The sequence below is a fragment of the Ovis canadensis genome, chromosome 9 (genome assembly GCF_042477335.2).
Source record: "Ovis canadensis isolate MfBH-ARS-UI-01 breed Bighorn chromosome 9, ARS-UI_OviCan_v2, whole genome shotgun sequence".
NCBI lineage: Eukaryota > Metazoa > Chordata > Mammalia > Artiodactyla > Bovidae > Ovis > Ovis canadensis.
Genome location: NC_091253.1, coordinates 36,994,370 through 37,007,162, shown reverse-complemented (window position 1 = coordinate 37,007,162; position 12,793 = coordinate 36,994,370). Strand labels below are relative to the sequence as shown.

Below are 12,793 nucleotides of genomic sequence, written 5' to 3'. Positions count from 1 at the left end.
AAAGGAAATAAAAGCCCTTTTGCACACTTTCAGGGCCTGTTCATTTTGGAGGTCCTTTAAAACACTTCCAAACATGTCATTTTCCTACATTAAGCAAACTAAATCCACTTATGGGAAACATGAACAGCAGCCTCCACCAAAATTACCCCAAAACTGATGCACATTCCACATCAGGCTCCCCTCCCTTCACTTTCTTGTGCAGTAAGAACCTCGATCAATTAAGGACTACTGCTCCAAGGAAAAACAGTCTCACTGCTGCTTGAGCTTTCAATAACCTTCACCAATAATCTTCCTATTTAAAACCCTCATGGAAGTCCATTGAGAGTCCAGATTTTTGAGCCTTACAGGACTGGCAGTGGCTTCAGGTGCTGGCCTTCAGATCACTGCTGGTCTCCTGTACACCAGTCCCAGAGGCCACATCTGCTCCCTATCTACTGCTGACACCTGCATCCTTTATCTTGTCACCAGGGCACATCTGCCTGTTTCCTGTAATTAAAATCACTCAGCGAACCCATTCTGTTTGGGATTCTGAAACCACCTAAGACACAACACGGTCACTGATTTTATTACTTCCCCAATATAGATTCCAAAATGTGAGTGTGGTTTCCAGCAAAGTTTGCACTGATTCTGAAAAATCAATGTGTATTGAAAATTTATGTTTATGAGACGTTCTTCATGAACAAGGAGCTTAGAAGCAATGGGTGATTAATTCTCACATGGTAAATGCAGGGAGGGTTTTCAGCCATTAAATGAATTCATCAAAATATTTACTGAGCAATGCAAAAATCACGGTTAAGCTGAGGAGCTTGGCTTTCGACCAAAAAAAAAAAAGGCAGGAAGAAAGTACACAAAAAGAAAAAAAAATAGAAGTAAATGTAGTTAATACTAATTGATGGTTTATTGGAAACCCTCAGAGCATTTTTCAAAAGGATTTGACAAATTTTATTGTAATGAGACATAGTGAGGAAGAAATGGTTTAAAAGATGCCATCAATCTTTTATTTAACTAAGCACTTACCCTTCATTTTGAAGGAAATGATAGTTTCAAATTGGAACCTCCTTCTCAAGAAGTGGTATGAGAACATAACATTGATTTAATATATAACTGTCAACAAAAATAAAGTTTACACAATTCACTAGGAAATAAAATGCATGTGGAATTTATCAAGTTAACTGATACAATTCTCCATAGGTTACAGGTATTATCAGTAAGAACAAGACAATATAATGAAAAGTTGAATAAACCAGTTGTTTAGATACCTTGATTTAAAAAACCTCACAAATAAAACATAACTTCCCAAACAAACCCTTTCAATGATCTCGACACAACAGATTTTATTCTAACTAGAAAAAAAAGGTTAGACAATCACATATCAAGTCTTCAACACAGTGGATTCCATTCTAAGGGGAAAAAAAATATAGGAAACAAGTAGTCCTTAAATTTTTTTCATTATCCATATTATATGTTGTAGAAAATTAAAGTTTTGCTTCCAAAAATATGTTTCCATGTGGTTGCGGTGTTGTTGACTGGTGCTATTAGGGACATAAGCACCAAAGACATGAGAAATGTAACCACTGAAGTATCACTTTTTCATAAAAACTAAAAATTTCCTTAAAGGTCTGGAGTAAAGTCTTCTGCTAGGTGTGTTAGTGCTATAAAGTCATTTTAAATTAAATGTGGAATAAAAGCTACAAAAAGTATGAGTTCTTTCAATATAAAAAGTTGTGTAGCTGAAGTTGTGGGCTCCTTTGCTATACATAAGCAGTCTCAATAAAATATTTGCTCAAGTAAGAAAATAGAATTTGTCTGATTACATTTAGCATCCGTTCCAGTTGAGTGTCTTGTTTATCCCTGCCAGAGCTTCTGAAGAACATTAGAATCAATATTCCCTGCCTTCAAAGAGCATCCGTAATTCACAGTACAAAACAGTTATAGAGTCTTGGTCATGAGGAGAAACAAAAATTAAATATATATATATTTTAAAGTGCCAGATGTAGCCATTGTCTGGACATTCAAAACTCTTATCCACATCTTCAAGAAAGATGCCAACAGTCAATTCGATCCCCTTTCTTTGCAACTTCCACTGGCTGGTTGATGCTTTACTTTAACTATGACGACCCTAATAAAACTTCCAACAGAATCACGGTTCCAAAAGCATTATGTACGTACTTCACATCTCTGTTGCTCTGTAAAAACATATGAAAAAGCCGCATCCGAAGATCTCTTAACTCTTCTAGCTCATTTTCAAGTCCTGTTATCAAAAACCTCTTCCTGAGAGGCAGAATTGCTACTATGGATGTGGATTATATAGGAGTTCTTCCTTCATGTTGAGATTTTCCGCAAAGCTGCAACAAAGAGTCATTGCTATCCCTGTGCCTGATGACATTCACTTCCCACTGAAGGTTGAAAGAGGGAGACAGAGATCCGAGAGTGGAAGAGAGAGCTGGCCCAGAGCTGCGAGACAGTGCTGTTCTGTTCTTCCCTCCTGCTGCCTACACAACGGTCATTACATTCAACTTGCCCTTGACTCTGTTCAACACAAAAGACAACTCAAATCTAATAGGCTCTCCTAAATGTCTTTACCCGCTTTACCTTGCTCCGCTTTTCCACAAGCAAAAGAAAACAAACACAAAGCTGTGAGATTATTCAAGAAGGAAACTGGATTAACATTTTCAACAGGAGATCGATGTTTCTCCAAAGTCCTGGACCAGAGCTGAGTGCGGTTCATCTTTAACAGTCAAAGTGATAGGATATGTCTGGGGATTCCTGTGAAAACAGGGAACATAGCCTACGCCCCTGTAATTAAATGAATTCATGTTGTGGTGCTATGAAGGTCTAGGCTTTTAAAACTCATGGCCTTGGCTTCCTAAGTTTGAAAAAAAATGTAAGAATACAAAGAAATCCTTCAAGTTTTGCTGCCTTGATTTAAAGATCTCCAGGCAGGATGCCTGAGGATGGCCATGGCTCTATCACTTAAATATGGATCGTTCAAATATGATCCTACGCTAACAGTAAAAACTGGGTCACAAAATAACTGTATAGTCCACGGGGTCACAAAGTGACTGAGCCACTTTCACTTACATATCGTATCAAGTGTGGCTAGCAATACCTTATCATTGAAATATGCCTCAAGACAAAAATTTGACCTCAGGCAAACAGGAGTGAGTGAAGGGGGTGAGATAGCAAAGGTTAAAAAAAATGCACAGGACCACCACCAAAGCCTTAAATTAAGAAAACAAATTACCTTCACTATACCAGAAGGGGGTTAGCAGGGGGGATTGACAGGAAATTGACCTGAGGATGAACACGGCCAGCCAGCAGGTTTAATTAGATCAGAGACACAAAGGGCTCTTCCTTCCTTTGGTAACTAACAGAGCAGCTCTTAAGCACCTACAATAGCAGGCTATAAACAAAGGCGGCAAAACAGAACCAGAATAGAATCCTTCCCTTAGCTGGCCTGTGACAACGATTTACTTGAAATCTGGGAACCGGTGGGCCGCTCAGGAGACCCAGACAGAAGCCAGCTCCGAAAGACAAATCGCTGGGGGATGGGGCGGGCTGAGGTAGCCAAGTCTTTGTTTTGCAGCCCAAGTTTACTAAACTATTTGTTACACTTCACAGGGAGTTGTTCGGTTTCAGTCTACTGATCTCAGACCTGGTCCAGGTTTCACCAGCCTTGCACCCCAAGAAAACCATAAAATAAATCACCCCAGCTTCCCGGATCCCTCACACGGCTCCTCGGGGGATGGAAGCACACTACAAACCTGCTCTGGCCTTACTACAGGGCATCCTCCAAGCCCAGGGTAGGAGGGGAAGCGGGGCAGAAGGCAGCGGCAGGCACTGGCATTCCGAACTTGTCTCCATCCCTAAATTCAGAAGAGCTGATTTTTGACCCAAGTCCATCAGGGATTCAAGTGCCTGGCAAGCCCACAGTTTGCCTCATCTGGGGAAAAGAAGGCGGACTAAGCCAGCGGGCAAGAGGCCGAGAAGCGCCCCCGGCCAAAGTGCTCCTACCTGCTCCCTCTTTCTCCTCCGTCCAAGATAACAAACTCAAGCCGCAGCTGGCTGCGCTTTGCGCCAACTCTCCGTTTTCCTAATGGCCCAGGAGCCCAGATGGGGCCCAGAAGGTGGTGGAGGAGGGAGTAAGAGGAGGGAGCGGGCAAGGGCGGCGGCTGCTGCAAACAGCTCCTCAGCTCCCCCGTCGGTGCACCACCGCTTCTCGGTCCTCCTCCTCCTCCCGGCCGGGCGCGGGGAGGCGCCCGGGAGGCGGCGTAGTCCGCGCAGCGCCGCTGTCGCCCTCGTCCGGCTCGACGGGGTGCAGGTGCGTGGCCAGCTCCTGCAGGACCGCGGTGCGCCCGATCTGGTCGTTGCGCCGCTTCTCCATGATCAGGTCCTCCAGGCTCTGGAACTCAAGCGTGTGGCTGCGCTGCGCAGAGAGCTGGATTTGCAGCCGGTAGGGCTGCTTGCCGATGCGCAGCTCGCCGCCGATCTTGAACTCGCGCTTGCCGTAGCGGCACCAGGCGGCGAAGCTCTCCGAGTTGCGCCAGCTCAGCTCGCGTTCCTTGGCGCCCACATGCGCTAGCGCGTTGCGCACCACGGCGCTGGGGCTCAGCGGTTTGTAGCGGTACAAATCGTTCACCACGCGGCCGCGCCGGCCCTGGCTCGCATCCGTCAGGAAGCTGTTGCTCACCTCTAGCCGGTGCAAATGCACCACCTGGAAGTTGCCCACGTAGACTGCCCAGTGTGGGTACTGCGCCTGCGACACGAACTCCACCAGATCGCCAGGCCTGCACTTGTTGAGCAGGTTCTCGGGCGTGTAGGTGCTCAGCGCCGCGGAACCCGGCGAGAAGCTTTTCTGGTAGATGCACTCATCGCGGTAGAACACGGAGCACTCCACCTCGTGCAGCCGCGGGTCATAGGGCTGCGGCGGGGGCAGCGACGGCCCGTCCCCGCCGTCGGGCAAACCCCCGCCCCCGCCCCCACCATCCGATCCCTGGGGCGGCGGCTGCTGCTCCATGTCTTCGTCGTCATTGGAGAAGATGTAGGAGACCCCGATGCGGGGCCCATCGTCCCGATCCACGCCCGTCGGGTCGGCGGTGGGCACTTCCTTGTAACTTAGGTGGGTCAGTTTCTCCACCTGGTTGCCCATCACGCTGCGGGCATACGTTCACGCCGCCGGCAGAGGAGAAAGCGAAACCACCACTAGGGTCATTGGCACCGGTCCCCGGACAGGGGTTGAGACCACCTGTTGGGAGAGGAAAGCAAGGAAGCCGTGTAGGAGGCGCTCCTCCGTGATACGGGCGATCTGTTCTTAGAGAGGAGGAAGAAAAATTGTGGGCCGGGCACCTGGAGTCATTTTACGGGGAAATCTCAGATGCAGAGAGCCTTCTCTCTCTTTTCTGCCTCCAGGGCCACGGTCACAGGAGGCCGGGCAACTCCAGCTCGCCCCTGCCCCCAGCCCTTGACCTCGCCCGGGCAGAAGCCCATTGCATCAGCGACTCCTACTGCTTCCGCCAGGGCCCTACCTGCCAATGTCAAGCAGGAAGGGGGCAAAGAAACTTTACTCCAATTCCCCTTTCCTATCCTCCCCCCACCCCACCCCTTCATCTCAGGGTCCTAAGTGGGTTCCAGAGACGTCCCCGCCCCCCTCCTTCGCTAAGGAAACCGGCGAGGATCCCGCAGCGCAGCCCAGACAGGTGAGCCGCCCTACCTGGCTCACCTGCGGCGCTTCCTGCTACCTTCTCGCCCGCCCTTCCCCCGCGCACCCGCCCTCCGGCTCGGGTTACTGGCGCAAACTCACCCGCCTAGAAGTGGAGGCCGTGGGGAATCGGGAGCCCCCCGCCCCCTACCCCGCCGCACCCTGAGACTTCTAGGGCGAGTTTGCAGGTGTGGGCTCCGCGGTCTCTCCTCTCCCGGCGCCGGCGACTGCGAGGCTGGGCGGGAGGGAGCAGAGCATGTCTTGCCCCTCGCGGCTACGTAGCGCCTCAAGACTTGAAGGCGGGGAGCGGCGCCTCTTCACGCCGCACCCCTTCCCTCCTGCTGGGGCTGCTTCACCCCCTCAACCGGATCTCGCGGGGTGGGGGGAGGAGATGGGGTTCTCTAGAAGAAGGAGAAGGAAGCAGCTTCGGTGCCCGGCGGCGGCAGCTCCCGCTCGGGCCGGGCGAGCAACAAGCGCCGGAGCGGGAGGGACGGGATTGTAGATCCGGCTCCGGGCTCCCAGGGCGGGAGCGCAGCCTCTAGCATTTAAAGAGACAGGAGCTCGCTCCCAGAGCTCCGCTCTTTCTCGCACCGCGCTGAGCCTCCGGCATCCCCGCCTCCGCCCCGCCCACCCAGGCCGCGGGGCTCCGCCCAGGCCACGCCCCCGCTTCCGAGTGGGTTTAAATCCCGCTGGTAAATAACCGAAAGGCTTGTGTGGGCTGGCAGTCTTCGCGCGCTTGTGTGCACCTGAGTAATGGAGACCTTAATTACCTTCTTAGAGTAAGACCTGTAGTGGAGTCCGCGCTGCTTACTCCGGTCATGTTTTTCGGAGCTGTGAGCTTTAAAATGAAGTTGGAAAGCAATGGCCACCTGCCAGTGTAGAGAGGAGTTTGGTGTTTGTTCTGCCTCTTCATCCCCAGAGTACTTGGAGAGGGAGGAACAGTCAAGTCACTAGAAAGCAAACAGACTTTTGCTTCTTTCTTTTCTTCCCTAGAATCAATTTCTTGCCAAAGGTCACAAAATAATTTTTACTAGGACAACTGGAGAAGTATTTCTGTTTAGAGGTATTTCCAGAATAAGTCCTATGAAACTTTCAGGTAGGAAAAAAGAAAAAAAAATATTAGAAAGGAAACAAAGCAGAAAGAAGACTTGGCTAGGGACTTAATTCCAAGACCTAGGCTGTTACTAATGTCCTTCTAAGTTAGTACAAAGTAGATTCTTCATAACCTCCATTGTTGTTTTGAGAATTACCGGTTCATCCAGTGGATAGTGAAAGAGGGCATTCAGCTCTGGTGGTTTATCTTGGGGGTAGAGGATGTAGGAATTGCCTAATTGTCTTTAAATTAAGGACATATTAGCAGAGGCCCTCAGTGAAAGTATTTCCTTCCTGCTAACTTACAGAAGCAAGTGACAGAAGGCCAGTACTGCCTATTAACCTAAACTAGGAGGATACTTCCTCTCTCTCCCCTCCAGGTTGGTTTTGTTTCTTGTATCTAAGATGAAAGTTACCAAAGTGTTTTGTTTTTTTAATAATGGATCAGATTGGGTGGTGGAGGGTTGACACTAAACAGACTTTCACTGAAACACCCAGAGTAATTCTTGGTGGAATTAAGAATGCAATTCAAGACCTCCTCTACTCTGCTTTCCATCAATGTTTCTTTTGACTCAGTTTTTCCAGGTAACACAATTATTTATTCAGTGTGTATTCTGATCAGTGGAAACAGGAGTATAGTAACACTACTGCGATCTTTTTTAGTTTGGAGTGTGGAGGAGGAGAAATCATTCTACTTATGTACTTTTTTAACACCAACAATCAGTATTGGCAGGGCTGTGATGGGAGTTAGTCCTTCAGCAAGTCTAAGATCACAGTATAAATTAGACCCCAACCAGACTTCTGTGTGTCTGTTGTGTAGATTAAGTATTTTCTGACCAGCCTCAGGCATGTGTGACCAGATGAGTCCCCTCCCTGGACTTTTTGATAACACATGCTCTGGGAGGTGCTGTTTTACCTGAATAGTATTTGCCACCACAAGGAGATCCAACCAGTCTATTCTGAAGGAGATCAGCCCTGGGATTTCTTTGGAGGGAATGATGCTGAAGCTGAAGTACTTTGGCTGAAGTCCAGTACTTTGGCCACCTCATGCGAAGAGCTGACTCTTTGGAAAAGACTCTGATGCTGGGAGGGATTGGGGGCAGGAGGAGAAGGGGACTACCGAGGATGAGATGGCCGGATGGCATCACTGACTCGATGAATGTGAGTCTGAGTGGACTCCGGGAGTTGGTGATGGACAGGGAGGCCTGGCGTGCTGCGATTCATGGGGTCACAAAGAGTCAGACACGACTGAGCGACTGAACTGAACTGAAGAGCTCATGTAAATACCCATTTTACAAGGGAGGAGGGAGAGGAAGTGTTAGACTATGAGAACCAATGGCCAGTCATCTCATGTCTGTTAGACTGTGAAACCTCTGCTACCATCAGTTATGGTAGGCCACTTTGTCCCTAGGTGGTACTAGGTAGGCTCCCTGATGGTGGGAGCATCCATAGAAGGACACACTAGTATGGTAGTTTGGCACAGATCTAATGAGTCACTAAGCAACACCTAGTTGTCCAGGTGTCTAGCCTATTACCTTGATGAGCTCTGTTCACAACAGTGACTCAACAACAGTTTTTCTGTTTTTTTTTTTTTAATAATAAAGGGTCCAATTATTGGACTTTACATAAAGCATTCTTTAAACCTTAAGGGAAGCAAAACAATATTCTTGACATAACCTGAATATAAAACATTATCTGCGTTTTAAGATACAATCATCTTGAATACAAGCTTGAAAACTTCAATCGATTTTTTAAAAAGTACTGATAGATGGTTTTATCATCAAAATAGATATTTAATAAACTCCAAAGTACATAGAACCATCCCAATGTAATGAATTGATATTACTGTATTTCATCCATGCATTTCTAGTTTATTTTTTGAGTATAATTGCTTTAAAATGCTGTGCTAGTTTCTGCTGTGCAACAAAGTGAATTAGCTAGATACATATACTCCTTCCTCTCTCCCACCCCTCCTATCCCACCCCTCAACAACAGTTCTTGACTTGACTAACCATAAAGTCTCAGAGGGAACAGGTTCTGAGTTATCTTTATATCTGGATACCTGGCACTCAGTAAGTGCTCGGTAAGTGCTTGATGGACGCTTGAGGGGAATTCTTGGACATAGCAATAGCCTGTTTCCTATGTAGCTTCTTCCATAAATGCCTGGTTAGGATCTCCATCTGATCCCCGAGGGCTCTTGGTCAGAGGTTGCAGAATGGCTCCCAGACTTGCTTTGCTCATCTCAAATGCTTGTTTAATAAACTTAATTGATAATTTGGAGACTTGGGAAATCTCACCTAAAAATTCAGAGTTCCAGATTCACTTGAAAGTGTCAGTGATAATGAGACCATTGGGCCCACATTCCAGGATAGCAACAAAAAGCTAGAGCTGAGCAGAAATTGCCTTTGAGATGAGATGCAGCCTCCAGTTGGCCCCAGTCTCTGTCCTATTCATCTCGCCTTCCTAGTGCCTTGACTGGCCCTGGGAACCTCTGTGTTGGCCACCACTGCCATCCAGTTTTATGCTATACATTATGTCACTTGATTATATGTAATTCAGCACTTGAACACATAGCATCTGGTATTATCCTTTAATTCATATACTTAAAATGTCTTTTCTAAAAAGAGCTTAATTCAAACTGTATTTTTTGAAAACTGGCTAGATACCTGTTAGTCTTAAACACCATTCATTTATTTTACAAGTATAATAGGCACTGCATTAGGTTTTGCAGGTATTCATGTCCCCATGAGATACACAGACTCCTTCGGACAATATAAAATGTACCACAGGACAGGAAGGTAGAGGATGCTCAGGGGAAGTTTCAAGGCATGCAGATACAAAGGTGAATGTTAAAGTGCCTGCCATCAGGAGCTTGCACCAGCTAGGGTGACCAGCCCTAAAATCAACAATGGCATCTACCACTGAGTGACCTATTCATTCTGTTATAAAGGACAGTTCAACTGAAAGAAGCTAAGTGACTTCTTCCAACTGGTAAGTAGGACCATCTCACAAGCCTGCTTGATTTCAAGCCCCAATGCTCATAACCTCTTTGTTTTAAATAGGGACAAATACATTATTCAATATTTAAAAATATCTGAGTGTCTGGCTTTACTGGGCTCCAGAGATAAAGCCATGGACACAGTAGAAAAAGTCCTTTCTCTTAATGGTTTTCTATGTTGATGGGAGGAGACAATTGACAAGTTCAAGTAAAAATGTATTCATTTCTGAGAGAGATAAAGGCCATCAAAAAATAGACTAGGGTGATGGGGTTGAGTAACTGTGGCTACAGAGAGGGTGGGGGTTGGGATGGGGAGGTGGGAGGGCCTTTGGATAAAATGGTCAGAGGTAGGCTCATGAAGGAGTGAAACTTGAGCTGGGACTTAAAGGCTGAGAAAGAGGTGGCCTTGGCATTCCTCCATGAGCACCAAGCACAGAGGAATTGGAGCGCTGAGGAAAAAAGTTTGCAGCTAGAGCATGGTTGGCGTCCCATGTGGCTCAGTGGTAAAGTCACCTGCCAATGCAGGAGACTTGGGTTCAATCCCTGGGTCAGGAGGATCCCCCGGAGAAGGAAAGGGCAACACACTCTAGAATGCTTGCCTGGGAAATCCCATGGACAGAGGAGCCTGAACAATAGTAACAGCACCATCAGTGAGAAGGTCTGTGACGGGTGCCGTTAGAGCCGTGGGAGAGCTTTGGGGGTTTAGGGTTGTCACTGGCCGCCCTATGGGAAGTGGACCGTACAGCGATGAGAGAGGAAGCAGGTCCTATATGGGAGGAAAGGCCTTCCAGCAGATAGAGCCTAGTGACCAAAGGGTGAAGCCCCCAAGGCACCTTCCTCAAGAGCAGCCATAAGGTAACTTGAGTTAGATTTCAATTCTCAGCCATCCTGTGGCTTCATCTTCCCTCACCAGTGACCCAAGTATCACATTCCACACACTTCCGAGGAGGAGGAGGAGGCACTCAATAAAAGCAAGCTGTGTCAAATGCCAGTTAGTCATTCCCACAGTATTCCTGTACTGAGCCAAGGGGAACAATCGGGAATTGTTTCTACCTGACAAGTTTCCCTGGAGTAGGAAATGGCAACCTACTCCAGTATTCTTGCCTGGAAAATCCCATAGACAGAGGAGCCTAGTGGGCAACAGTTCCTGGGGACGCAAAGAGTCGAACACGACTGAGCGACTAAACAAGGCCAACCAGACAAGGCATCAGCCTCCCTGACTCTGCAAGTGTAGTGGTTGGTATCAATTTAAATGGCCCAGTCCAAGAATGTGCAAAACAAGAGCACGGGGGCAGTTATCTGGCGAGGCAGTCTGGAATTCTGTCTGTTGCGAGGGCTGAGCCCCAGGTTCCTGGCAGCCGCAGATAGCTGAAAGAGTTTGCTGGAAGACAGGTTCCTCCACACCTTCCTTGTGTTGGAAAACTTCCAGACTTCCCTGTGCCTCTGACCCACTGCTGGGGTTTTGTTGAGACATAGGTAGCAGAGTAAAAACATATGACCTGGGTTGACATGCTGTTTGCTAGGTTCTCTCACCTGCTCTCAGCCTCCTCTTCTGGTCACTAAAGTGGGACTCATGTTACTGTTTTCCCTCAACTGGGAATCCTTATATGAGACAGGATTCTCATATGGAGGAATGTGGAAGCGCCTGGAAAATCCTAAAGGCCATGTAGATGCCACATGTTATATAAAGCCACCAAACCCTGGATTAGAGGCATGTTAGGGCCAGATGATTTTAATACAGGGAGTCAAAGGGTAGATAACCATTTGCTATGGGTATCAACTTACTAAATCTCTAGTGTGTGCTTAGTCGCTCAGTTGTGTCTGACTCTTTGTGACCCCATGGACTGTAGCCCACCAGGCTCCTCTGTCCACGGGGATTCTCCAGGCAAGAATACTGGAGTAGGTTGTCATGCCCTCCTCCAGGGGATCTTCTCAACCCAGGGAGCAAACCCAGGTCTCCCTCATATGAAGCAGAGCCACCAGGGAAGCCCAAATCTCCAATACCAGTACTAAATCTCCATACCAATGCTGCTTTTTACCAATCCTGTTCTTTTACAGATAGCAAGTCAATGAAGGGGCTTCCCCAGGTGGCGCTAGTGGTAAAGAATCCACCTGCCAGTGCAGGAGACCAAGAGACACAAATTGGATCCTTGGGTTGGGAAGACCCCCTGAAGAAGAAAATGGCCACCCACTCCAGTATCCATGCCTGGAAAATCCCATGGACAGATGAGCCTGGTGAGCTACAGTCCATGGGGTCGCAGAGTTGGACATGACTGAGCGCACACAACACAGCAGATAGAAATACAAAGGCCCAGGGCTAGGAATACTATGGATTGTGAGTGGGAGAAGCTGGATACAAATCCAAATCTGGCTGGCTTCAAGCCCATAGTTTTCACACCACACCCAGTTGCCTAAGGAGGACGAGCATATGTGTTATTCATCCAGAAGCTGCCCAGTCTGAGGACCAGGGGGCTGATATATCTTCCAGGTGTAGTGACCAACTTGTCCTAGTCTGTCCTGGTTTAGCACTGAAAGCCCCACATGCTCGGCAAACTGGTCTGCTTGGCTGCTCTACCTTGGTGCTCCCTGTCCTAGTCATTGCTTTCTCTGCCCCAGAGGGGAGGCAGAAATGTTGCTGAGGGGGATCAAGGAAGGAAAAGGAGGGGAAAGGAGAGTCAGGTGTTTTAGTCCAGACCTCACTCTAAGGGCCGCCATCCCCAACAAGGTTATACATACAGCAGCTATGCAAACTGGGGCATCCTATAAAAGAGACAATAAATGTGACAACCTGCTTTGGGCATTCATTATTTTTCTTCTTTCTTCTTGGATTCTTTCCAAGAGGTTAGGGCAGGGCCTGTCTTCCCTTTAAGAGGACTGGCCTGCAGCCACTCCCTCTTTCTTCACCTCCATCCCCCCAGGCTACCTGACTTAGACTTTAAAACCTGCAGAAAGAGTTTTGCACAAGGGCTGCATGATTCCTCCCTCTTTAAAGAAGGGAGCACAGA

General features: G+C 47.7%; 1 protein-coding gene across 1 annotated transcript; it reads right to left on the bottom strand.

Annotated features, from left to right (window-relative positions):
- Positions 1–972: 972 nt before the first annotated feature.
- Positions 973–6,261, bottom strand: LRATD2 (LRAT domain containing 2). Its single transcript, XM_069601006.1, has 2 exons — positions 5,801–6,261; positions 973–5,245 (listed from the first exon to the last, which is right to left on the bottom strand). Exon 2 carries the CDS (start codon positions 5,147–5,149, stop codon positions 4,190–4,192), a length of 960 nt encoding a protein of 319 aa, XP_069457107.1. The 5' UTR covers positions 5,150–5,245; positions 5,801–6,261; the 3' UTR covers positions 973–4,189.
- Between the last annotated feature and the right edge of the window lie 6,532 nt (positions 6,262–12,793).

Bases quoted from the DNA above. Each gene is read 5' to 3' on its own strand.
- LRATD2 (XM_069601006.1), bottom strand. From the start codon at position 5,149: ATGGGCAACCAGGTGGAGAAACTGACCCACCTAAGTTACAAGGAAGTG.